The 12,601-nt window shown below is 40.4% G+C and overlaps 1 protein-coding gene across 1 annotated transcript; it reads right to left on the bottom strand.

Moving 5' to 3' along the window:
* Nucleotides 1–904: 904 nt before the first annotated feature.
* Nucleotides 905–10,141, bottom strand: LOC122670476 (signal recognition particle subunit SRP72-like). The gene is made up of 6 exons (XM_043867365.1): nt 9,899–10,141; nt 9,652–9,794; nt 8,097–8,449; nt 3,300–3,396; nt 2,932–3,219; nt 905–1,983 (listed from the first exon to the last, which is right to left on the bottom strand). Exons 1-6 carry the CDS (start codon nt 10,041–10,043, stop codon nt 967–969), a joined length of 2,043 nt encoding a protein of 680 aa, XP_043723300.1. The 5' UTR covers nt 10,044–10,141; the 3' UTR covers nt 905–966.
* Between the last annotated feature and the right edge of the window lie 2,460 nt (nt 10,142–12,601).

Consider the following 12,601-nt stretch of genomic DNA (forward strand, 5'->3'; position numbering starts at 1 on the left):
CATCCAGACAGTTGTGCACAAAATGACCGACACACCCCTGGTCTTTTCACTGCTGTGTTGTGTTTAAGCACAGGTACATGCTATGCTGCGTGACCAGGTGGCATTCTTTTTCCCGAAAAATAATACACTATGACCAGATTTCAGGTTTTCTGGGCCCAGACACATGGAGGTGGGTGAAATGACCACCCTACCCCCCCTGAATGATAGACCCATGTGTCTAGACACAAGCTACGCTACGGCACAGAGAACATCAACACGTAATCTTATTAGAGTGAAGTGGCGATACCAATCGTTGGATGACACTCATTCTCAGGAATTAAACTACACAAAAAAGCCCAGAAGAAATAGGATGTCATTTCATGCTTCCACAAGACAAGCTTACTTTGTTATCAAATTAATTTTGCCACATGATATAATGAAGTAGTGATACCGATCATTGGATAGTGTAACATCTAGATTGACCACTTGTCAAATTCTAAATTTGAATACAATCCAATTACATCCATGCATCTATCTATTTTCAGCCTGTCATATGCCCATAGTTAAGTTTTGTTATGCCACTTAACCAACTCCGATTCTGATGAAACTTGATAGGTGGGTAAGGAACCTTTACCTGCCAACAAGCATATCATGTCACAAAATTTTGGGCTGGCCACATCTACGTTACCCTAAAGGAAGGGGGGCGGGGGGGGATGCTAACCCCTTTTCCACTAATTCTTTGGGGATTCAAAGGGTTTTTGCTTTTTACATCAATCTATCAATCCATGAGACATGTGGGTTTGGGTGGAGTTCCAATTATCCAAACAGAGCTCAAGTGTGCCTAATTCAATAAATCTCGCTAACAAGATTACAAGAAGGCCAAAAGATGAAATACGAAGAGAACCAAAAACACCTTCCAAATAAACATCTTTAGATAAACCTGAAAAACTCAAAATTCTTCAATCAAAATTTTGATTTCTTGCCTAGTTAGTTTCTTGACTTCTTTCTAGATGACTTTGACAAAGTAGGCTTGGACTGCTCTGAGTTTGCATTATTTGAGGGTCCTTTTGAAGAAGATGCCGCTGTTTGGCTCGACTTTGAATTTAAAATGTTGCTGTTAGTATTGACAGCACTAGCTTCATGTTTCTCTCTCACTACTGCACCCTGGGAACCTCTTACCTGAGCTGCTCTCTTATCCTTCCTCTTGGGTCTGTAACTAGACCTTTCCCTCTTGGGAAGCCATCTTTCTGGATCTGGTGGTGGCCCTGGGTTCGCAGGATCAAACCCTTTTGGATACTTTGGCTTTCTCTTCCTCTTCTTCTTTGCTTTCACCTTACCCTTCGCCTCCTCATAGGCTTCTATATTCACCACACGGCCCCCACCTTCCTTCTGTGTTGCCCCAGATGTCCTTTCCAAGCTTTCCACATCAACCCCCTTCAACCCCGCCAGCGGCTTCAGCTGTTTCTCATATACCTCAGCCTTCTCAACATCCACCCTAGCAGCCGTGGTTACCAGCCCAACCAAAGCCTCAACACTCCCATGACTCTTCACTAGCTCCTCGTACAGGTTTGCAGCCTCTTCCTCACGCCCATGCTTGAGCTTGAAGGATGCCGCCTCAGGCATGATGATGTTGAGCTTGTTGTCTTCAGCCATGGCATTTGACCACCAATTGATTGCTGAATCAAGCACCGCAGCTGCACCGTCAATGTCCCCAGCACGCTCTTTTAGGGCGACAAGGGTGGCAACGGTGGCTGGCATGTGTTGTATATCTGTTATCCTCGCCAAGGACTCTGCAGCAATCTGTGGGTGGCTTGCAGCAGCAGCAACCTGTGCCCGTGAAAGAAGGGCCATCCTAGATTTCACAGGGAACCTGTCAGAGAACTGCCCAAGGATCTCTTCGGCCTTTCCAGGCTTGTTCTCTCTCACTAAAACGGCAGCTTGAAGCAGTATGGGCATCACACTATCTGGGAACATGACTGGAAGCGCAGCTACTAGTTCCCGAGCCTGTAGCAGACACAAGCATGAAAGCGGTTGCAAAAGAGTCAAGATTTGTGAAGACACCTATAGGAACATCAGTTTCTTATTTATTTAACTGAAAGTCGCATCATTAATCTCTTGAAAGTTCAAGAAAAGAGGGGGAAAAAAGGGCCACATGAAATTTAGAGAGCATCAAGTGAACATTTCATAGCATAACATAAATGACATCCGCTGCTTCACATGTAAGACAATATAGAATTACCTCCAAGCTCAACATCACAAAGATCAAGATCCAAATTTTCACCCCTCTGCCACAAACAGATCAATTTTGGCAAACTTCCCCTTCATCCTCCTTTTTTCTTTCTTTTTTTTTTTTCTTTTTTTTGTGGGGGGGGGGGGGGGTGGGGTGGTGGCGTATTTATTATTTACCCATATTACAACCAATTTGTCACAGTGATGCGCAGGCAGCGTCTAGTCAACCAGGTGATGAATGCAGGTTGGCGAGGTTGAGGAAGGTGTGCACCTAATCTTCCAGGCAGCCACCTGCGCTGGCTGCTAGGCATGCACCTAGGCTCTATTTTTCACTAGGTGAACAGCCCAGTACCATTAGAATAGAACTACTAGAGACACTGAGACAGAATTAGAGTTCTTCATATGAAGATTGAGGACATCTAGTTTCTCTTTTTGGACTTCAGTGCATCCATGTTTGCGTTCTTTATGTACTCAAATAACTACTTCTGCGGGCATCAAAAGAAAAATGAGCCAAAGTGCATCCATGTTTGCGTTCTTTATGTACTCAAATAACTACTTCTGCAGGCATCAAGAGAAAAATGAGCCAAAGTTTGTCCTGTCCAGTTCCTGGGCAATGCCTAGGCAGCCTAGGAGGTCTGTCGCCTAGCCAAGCCCAGGAGATTTGACCACCTTGATTACAAAAGTAAACAACAGAAAGAGATATGTAGGATCACAAGCACAGACCTGATCCAACTTATTCGCATGAAGAAGTAGACGCACTCGATTAGTGTATATTGCTTCCCTTTGTTTTGATGAAAGCTTCAAGTCCAATCCACGAGCAAGCTGGAAGCTCTGACCTTCATTACCTTTTTCTATTAGCCGATCAAGTTTTCTAAGGCCATCAGAGACATCCTTCGGACCCTTTAATGAGATAAGGTTATTTATTGCCACTGCAAGTGACGAGTCATCAGCCAGATTTCGGCTTATAATGTCTGTGTAAGCTTCAATGGCCTCTTGGGGGTGTCCGAGTAGCTAAAGCAACGAGGCAATTTGCATTACAGGCAGTTTCAAGGAATTGCCTAAAATAAAATCCTATAAACCATAAAACTTACCTGACGAACATATGCAAGCTGGACAGAAATTGGAGCAAGTTCAGTCTCAATCTCATCATCAGCCCAGTTGTCCTCCATTAGTGTTTCCTGACCGATTCTGGCAAAAGAAAACATGATTAATGGGTTTTGCTGTATTTAGTTTTCTGAACTGGAGAGGTTTTCTCACGGAAGGCTCAAGATAAAACAAGAAAACAAACATCAAAAGAGGCAAACAAGTTATTCAACATCACAAACAAGCAATAACAATAAAATGAAACAGAATGGAACTGAACCTGATATAGGTGGCAACAATAGCTTGCCATCACCTAGCCTTGTGTGTGGTTCTTAAAAATAAATATAGTTGTCACGGCAACAAGGCGACCCAAGGTAGTGACCAGCACCTTGTCGCTTAGGCAGACAGGCTCCCTAGGTGTGCATGCCATGTTTTGTTACGTATGGTTAGTATCCCGAGAGAGAGGGATCTGCTATGTGAGCAACCTGACTGTGCATACATGTGGTCTGCAGGCTGCACTCAATCTTTCTTCCCAACGAGCCAATTTTTCTTGATTTGGAAGACGGGCCTTGCTTTCGGCTCAGAAGGCATGGTTTTTTATGGTCGGGCCCCATACGGCAACTAAAGAGGTAGCAAGACTGACCGCAATTGCAGGAAACAGTTCAACTCACTTGGTACATCTAATTTTTTCTTGTTTCTGCAGGCCACCAAATCACCAACATGTGGACGGTGATGCACCAGATCATCTACAAGTCGTTCAAGGATGTCAAGGGAGCTGATTTCATTATCTCCAGCACCATAAGAGAGGTGGAGCCCAACAACCCCAGTTCTACAGGTGGAGAAGCTGTACTACGCAGTCGCATTCAGGGAGGAGAGAGAGAGAGAAGCAAAGAGAAGGTTTTAGGGAGGAGATGGGAGAGAGGGTTTCAGGGAGGAGACGGGAGGGAGAGGATCGATGGCACAATGGTGCCATCAGAAAAAGAAGAAGAAAGATGAAGGAAGAAGAAGCAGAGAAGGGTTTGATTCCTCCGTCACAGTCGTGTCGTTTCCACACTTCCACCTCTTTAGATTTCTCTTCTCCTCTCCTTCTTTTTTTCCTTTTTTTTTCCCCTTAAATACACATGCATGATCCCATACATCGGTCTGTTGCCCTTCAGTGAAATATGGGGTTTTGGTTGCCACGTCACCATCATTAAATCTCATAAACTGATATTTCTAGCAACTCATTATAAATTGCAACTAATTGTACATGGACATTCCCCATATAGAAGTGACAATTTTCGTGCATAGCAGTAGGGATAAGATAGAATGAAAAGCACTAGGACAGCTTTTGCCCACAAAGAAGCTTGCATTGATGCGATGCATTCTAGTCTTGTCATTTAAAGTTTTCAAGCCATTGTAATTACGGCTTTAGCCCATAGGTAAGTCATAATGAATGTAGGCCTGATACTGAAAATTAGACCGGTCTGTAACACACGACTATTTTCAATATAAGGGTACAAATCATTGCAACTTGCAGCTTTAGCCCACTGGCGGGCTATAGTGATCTTTGTTTTGTCACTATAATTTTAGTATAAATTTTAATGCATGCCATATTCATGTATGTTAGTATGTATGTATGCTTGTTTTGTTTTACAGTTATGTTAGACAACCAATTTTGTCTCCCGGTATTGAATGGAAACAATTACTTTGATTGGAAACAATTACTTTGATTGGAAGGAGAAAGTTCTCCTTACCTTTGGAAGCATAAACCTCGACTTGGTACTCCATATAGAAGAGCTTGCCACTCTTACGGAGTCCAGTACGCCGGCCGAGAGAGACATTTTGAGAGATGGGAGTGATCTAACTGCATTAGACTAATGCTCACAAAGGCTCATGCGAGCAAGAGCATAAGATGGTCGACTCCAGACTGTGATAAGGTGAAAGCCTCAACGAAAGCAATCGATGACCAATTCGTGAGCTCAGACAAAGCCATAGCCATGACCATAAGTGAAAATTTTAGCTCCATCAAGTACAATGGTAGCAAAGGTGTAAGCTCATATATTATGCAAGTGAGAGATATGACAGCTCAATTGAAGACTCTGCATATAAACATCTCAACCTTTCTTAGTGTGCTTCATTTTGAATATTCTCCCTAAAGAATTTGGTCCCTTCAAAATTTCTTACAACAAACATCAGCAATAGTGGTCAATAAATGAGCTCTTGACCACGTGTATGCAAATAAAAGAGACTGAAGAGTGAGACAGTTGAGAGTGCACACTTGACCACTCGAGCAAGAGGACAGTCCAGCAAGTCCTTTCAGAAGAAGAACAACGGGAAAATGCATGTCAAGAAAGAAGACTTGAAGGCAATTCCCAAGTGCTTCTTTTGCAGGAAAAGGGACACATGAAGAAGGATTGCATCAAGTTCAGGCAGTGGTTGGAGAAGAAAGGTATGTTTAGACTCTTGTCTGTTATGAATCCAATTTAATCAATTTTCATTACAGCTTTTTGGTGGATTGATTCTAGAACTACAATTCATATTGCCAATACTTTGCAGTGCTTTCTGCAGACAGCCAGACATTCAGACAATGCCTTTGACGGAAAGTGCGATATACATCTATTCAAGCAACCGGATGCATTCTCAAGTGGAGGTGGTTGGAGTCTACAAATTAGTGTTGCAATCCGGTTATGTCTTGGATTTAGAGGGGATTTTCTATATTTCGTCCTTTTCTAAGTATCCGTGTCTAGATTGACATCTTTTGGATATATTCTTAATTTTGTTGGAACAACTTTTAAGTTGTTAAAGAACAATGCCGTGGTTGGTTCTGGATCACTTGTGGATGGTTTATATTTAATGTATTTAGATTCTAAATTTGAAAGTAATTTACTATCTTTATCTGTTAATACTGGCACTAAAAGATGTATTGTAGATGATAAATCTCTAAATTATGGCACCAATGATTAGGTCATATCTCTAGGGTAGGATCAAAAGGTTGGTAAACGATGGAGTACTTGAGATTCTAGATTTTACTGAGTTTGGTACTTATAAGGGAAAACAGACCAACCAGACAAAAAAAAAAGGTGCTAGGAGGAGTACTGAGACACTCGAAATCATGCACACACACATTTGTGAATCATTTGCCACACCCTATCTAAACAGCCAGAGATATTTTATCTCCTTCTTAGATGATCATACGAGATACAAGTATCTACATCTTCTAGTTCATAAGGATGAAGCATTAGACGCTTTTAAGAACTACAAAGTAAAGGTAGAGAAACAGACTGGCAAGATGATAAAAATTGTCAGATCAGATAAATGTGGTGAGTACTATGGAAGGTACACAAAGTCTGGTCAAAGACTTGCTACAAGAGCAAGGTATTGTAGCTCAATATACCATGTTTGGATCACCAAATCAAAATGAAGTCTCCAAAAGGAGGAATCAAATACTTATGGACATGGTAAGAAACATGATTAGTAATTATGATCTCTCTTTGTCTTGTGAAGTGAAGCCCTAAAAACAGCAATGTGTATCTTGAACTAAGGACCAACTCTATCTTAAAGCCTCACATCTGTAACCACCACCATCGCCAGAACTAGGAAGGAAGAAGAAGACAAAGATGGACAAACTAGCAGGCCTGATGGGTCCTATTGAAAGTATGTTCCAGTTTATTCCGCATTACAGAATTCCCCCCAAAAAAAAATCTTAAAACAAATAGAATTGTTCCCCCTTTTTTTTTGTATACCTAATAGAACTATTCCTTAGACTGCTAGCATGGACTGTGTATTGGTGCGATTGCTGTTATACACAATCCTTGATTACATACTCCTATGTTGTGAGAATTAGGTGTCTACATGCATCTCATCCATAGCTTTTTATCCATGTGACTATGTTCTCCGACATTGGATCAAAACAAAGTGGGGAAATTAAAGATAAAATTTTAAGGGAAAGGCTACATCTTGATTTATCTACTTGAGACACTTTTTTTCCCATCAACCTACCAAATGTCCTCTCTAAAGACCTTAGCCATATGCCTTCTCTAAACTAATGAGGCACAAATGAACCTCCCAACATTAATATTTCCGAAAAAAGGGCGTACCCAGTGCACAAGGTTCCCGCCACTGCGGGGTCTGGGGAGGATCATAATGTATGCAGCCAACATTAATATTTCCTGAACACACAAATTCCCATGACTTCAATGTCAAAACAAAAAACCACAAATGAATATGGGACACATGCATGTACATAGCAAGAACATATTATACAACAGCAACTCAGCCTTATCCAAACTACATGGGGTTGGCTACATGGATCCTTGCCCTCCAATGGGCTGTAGAATCGATACAAATTATTAAACTTAAGCAACAATATGAAAAACGCCTTCAACAACAACAACAACCTCCTTATCCCAAACTAAATGGGGCCGCCTACATGGATCCTAGCCCTCCAATCATCTCTATTCAATTTCAAGGTCATACTCGAAACAATGCCTAAACTATGCATGCCTTTCCTCACCACTTCTCCTATTGTCATTCTAGGCCTGCCCCTAGCAAGAACATTTTATACCCAATTGAATATGCTTTAGCAGGAAAAACATGTGAAACAATCTCCATGCCAAATATCTTAGCCAATAATTCTTGCATAAGAAATAAGATGGCCAAAGCATAATTAAACACATCCGGAAAGATAAATCTGCTAATATGCCCTAGGTAGAGTGGAACGGCAGATAAGTCAATGGGATTTATAGCCAACCACAAGAAACTGGGACAAGTCTTAGTAGTGTTGAGTCAAATGGTGGATTATATATTTCAGCAATGCAAGTTACCTTCTAGCCGAGAGTAAGTGATGTTCAGCATCAGTGTATTGTTTCTTTTCTATCAAAGAACAAGCAGTGTTGTATGCCAGCTCAAAACTGCTAGTTGGTTTAACTCTAAGTGCATCCATTGTACCTTGGACCTCTGAAGCCCTTCCAGCCAAAATCAAACCAGCAACAATATTTATCTCAAGTGAATCAATCTTGAACTTTTGAAGCTTCTGGTAAACATCCATACAAGCACCCATTCTTCCTAACCGATATAGAATCTGTGATTCTAGTAGCATAGCAGTTGAATTCCTCTCTTGGCTTTTCAAAGAATCCAAAGCTTCTTCTAACTTGTTTTGTCTGTATAAGCAATATGCCTACATGTAAAAAAAGAGAGAGGATCCATGTCAAAACATAAAACCATGGTCAAAGCATGAAACAAATTTTACAGTAACATGCAAGGGAAATCCATGGTCAATTTCAGAAAAAGAATGTCATTTGGAGAAGGGCGTACCCAGTGCACGAGGCTCCTGCCACTGCGGGGTCTGGGGAAGGTCATAATGTACGCAGCCTTACTCCTGTTTTCACGGAGAGGCTGTTTCCAGACTCGAACCCATGACCACTTGGTCACAATGGAGCAACCTTACCGTTGCATCAAGGCCCACCCTCAAAAAGAATGCCATTTGGGAACGCACTAAAATGAAACATGGAGCTGTTTACGTAACCCCGGGTAGCAGTATCTTAAATCTCAGAATAGATTTTGTTCTAATTAATTAGATAAGTACAAAACAGTTGAAGAAATTTGGAGAAGGCATCTGTTTCAGAATTTCAATCAAAAGCTCTAAACATAGTTGGCGCACTCAAGTCACCATGGTTTCCAGGCACTTGAGGTGCAAGGCACAAGGTAAGGCATGAACCAAACAGGAGTGAGTCACATTTTTTAAAAAACTCTTTACAATAAATAATAAAAACACTTAGAAATAACATAAAATGCACATCAATGACAGAGATAATACGAAATAACTTACTAGAATCTATAATAATATGATAATAAAATCACAAAAAACACATAAATTGTGAGTAGTGGGAGACAAGTACATAACCAGTGAAAAGATTAAAAGGCTTAAGTTTGTTAGCCTATACAATTTTTACAATATAGAGTGGGCTTTATTTTCTCCAGAAGAGCAAATATCAAGCCTGTGTTTGTCAGCATAGATTATGCAATGCTTCACTTGCTTGAATAAAGCATCCAGTTGCACTTCTTGACCAATAGGCCTTAATAACATTGATTCAATCAGTTTAAACTGCCCGAATACCAAAATGACACTTCTCGGCCCATCTGGTAATGTAAAACATCGATCATTTCAACCTAAGGCAAATGGAGATGACCCCTCACCCCCGTTTTGTGGAGTCCTGATAAATTTGAACTTGATGTAGTAAATTATGGTAACAAGAGTAGAAGCGGCATGTGGAACTAAGTCAACATATATTTGATATTTCAACATGAAAACGATTTTAAAATGCAGTATGTGCTCCTGGTGTGCTAAACTAAACGAGGAATGCACTGTGAGCTGTTTACCTTGAAGAAACTGAAATCAATTGGGATTTTCGCCTTCTCGGAATCTTGAATTGTCGAAAGCGCACGATCAATGCTATCGGCTTTGATCAAAGCCACAATTTTGCAACGAAGTGCGTCCTCATCACCGGGGTTAATTGCGATAACTGCAAAGTAAGTTCCAGAATCCAGGGATAAAAAACAAATAAAGTTTTGCAGTAGTAACAGAATACGACAATAAGAAATGGAACGATAGGGAAGATGTGAAAACCTTGACCAGCAACTTTTACGGCTAATTCGTACTCGGATCGCTGAATGTGTCGATTTAGGGAGGAGAATAGATCTTCGATAGCAGCGGGTGCTTGTGATGGAGATGAAGACGAAGGCTTTGGTTTCTCTTTCGTTTTTGGGGCCATGGTTTTGCTAGATGTGATTTCCGCTGCTCTCTACCTGCGAATGCAATGAAATGCGACCTGCAACGCTCCCTTCGCTCGCTCTCTGCTCTTTTACATCCCTCTTTCAGCCAAAACTATTTCTAACGTGCGCAGACTCCGGGCTTGTCCAAGCAAGTGGCGCTTGACCGGTCCGCATATGTCCCATTTTGTATTAGGGGTGCAAGTTTGGCCCTGTTGGCCTGAGCCCCGCCCTGAGTCCGAAAAGGGTCTGGGCTGATATATTTGACCCTAAGGGCGGGTTAGGATTGAAAATTTCTGGTTTTGAATCAGGGTTGGGTCGGGCCAGAGTTGAGGCCTCGGGCTAAGCCTGACCTAGCTTGACCCGACTCTGTTTTAAGTTATATTATAAAATATATATAGCATAAACTTTAAAGTTTACCAATATTCTGTTATATAATATATTATATATGAAGATAATAAGTGATATAATCATTTTTACTATAGTGTTATTTTACGTAAAAGTGATAATTTTCTCTCCGGCCCATTTCAGCCCATGCATTTCTTTCCCTCTCCTCGTGATCAAGGCCAATCAGGTTCAGCCCGGCCCAACCCTAAGGGCGGGTTAGGGTTGGATTTTCAGGCCTTGAGTTAGGGTCGGGTCAGGTCTAGGCCCAGCTAAGGGGACTCTGGGTTGGACTAGAGTTCTATAAAGCCCGGCCCAACCGGACCCTGTTGCAGCCCTAGTTTGTAACCTGACACGGACCAACCAGATTATGCAGCCGCACTAGGGTTGAGCCAAGGGTGTCAACCAGTTGGTTTTTTTGTTTGAATCAAGATGTAACATGTACAAACCAAAATCAAACCGAATCGAATCAATTTTATTCAATTTGATTTCTATACTTCTCGTAATTCAGCTTTTACTTATTCGATTTTGTTCGTATCACCACTTTGGTTCGTATGCGACTTTGGGAATGTTTCGTACTGACTTCTTTTTTTTATGAAAGATAATATAACATTAAAAACCTAACGACAATAGATACAATCGACATCTAAGAAAGTTTGAGTGAGGTGCTCGACCCAGTCTCTAGCAGCCATTAAGTGAGCTAGAAAAACTAGGGTTCTATCCTTTTTTCTTTTTTGTCTTTTTATATTAACATTAACAACAATTGTAAATAATTGTTTCATATCCCATAAAATGTGGAAAACTTCTCAATGTCGTGAATCCATATCATCATATATTGTCAATCAGTCCAAACTTTATCGAGAACAACTATGTATCAAGCTGAGAGAGAAAAAAAAACAAAGTACATAACTACATATAAGAGAAGTGATGAGAGTCATTACTCATTAGTCGAATAAGGTAGCAGAAGAGACGGAATGAAAGCTAATTTCAACCTTTTAGGAATTACTATGTTTGGATTCGATTCAGATTCGATATAAATAGGTTACAATTTATATGGTTCAAATCGATTTTAAAATCGAACAGAATGAACTTTCAATTTTCAAAAGCAAAACCAAATTTCTTCTTTTTATGATTCAATTATATTTAGTTTTAAACAATTGGTCTTAATTCCGATTTTCGGTTTCAATTCTACACTGATACCTTTAACATTACCCCAATCCAAGCCACTTCAATTTGATAAAACTATGCCATTTGGGCTGAATCAAGTTGGTCCCAACCTTATTGGGCAGCACAATGGACGACACAATCAAGGTTGACAGCATCTGGCCCAACTTGGCCCAAGTGGCATTCCTATCATTATATAATGAGATTGTCTAAATGACACTTATATGGGTGTATTTAGAATTTGACACATCCATTTAATTGTCTTCTGTCTTATTTCTAAAGGTTCTTTAAGTGAAGAGTATAAATGAATATTCAAAAATTTTAAAAGTGATTTATTTTTTTTTATTTTTGTAAGAATTTGAAAATGATTTATCATTATATCGTTATGAAAAGTTGTCATTGTATTCTAAAATTTGTAAGTATACATGTGAAATGACACTAATTATCCTCATTGGAATAAAAAACATTATATCAATAAGGCAAAAAGTAAAGTAACAATTTATCTAACACTTTAAAGCGTCCATAAGAAAATCCCTTATACGATAATAGGGAGAGAGAATGATACCTGATCGCATGGCCAGTTTGAGCACACGCCCAGACATCCAATATGGGGGAGTACGGTGATCATTTCACTAACCCTATGTCCGGACGTAATGATGTGCCACCAATCAACATTCTTTTTCACATAATAAAATTATAATTATTGATTATCTGGACCCTGAGCAACAAAGGTCAATTTGGAGCTCAAGTTTGGACCAAAATGGACCAGGCTTTGCTGTGTTTGGGCTCGATTTGTTTTGAAATTCATCAATTTTCCAACCTTGGCCCACTCCAGTTGCACCCCCTAGTTTCAATGATTTCTCATTGCTTGGCTGTTACTCAAAGTTAACCCAACACTAGATTACTGGAGGGGTTGATGTGACTTGCAATTCATTTGGGGCTTTGATGCTAATCTAGTTTTATTGTCATTAAAGGATCTAGCTTGCGTTTATGTTGGTTTTTCAAGTACAAT

Source organism: Telopea speciosissima, chromosome 8 (genome assembly GCF_018873765.1).
Source record: "Telopea speciosissima isolate NSW1024214 ecotype Mountain lineage chromosome 8, Tspe_v1, whole genome shotgun sequence".
NCBI lineage: Eukaryota > Viridiplantae > Streptophyta > Magnoliopsida > Proteales > Proteaceae > Telopea > Telopea speciosissima.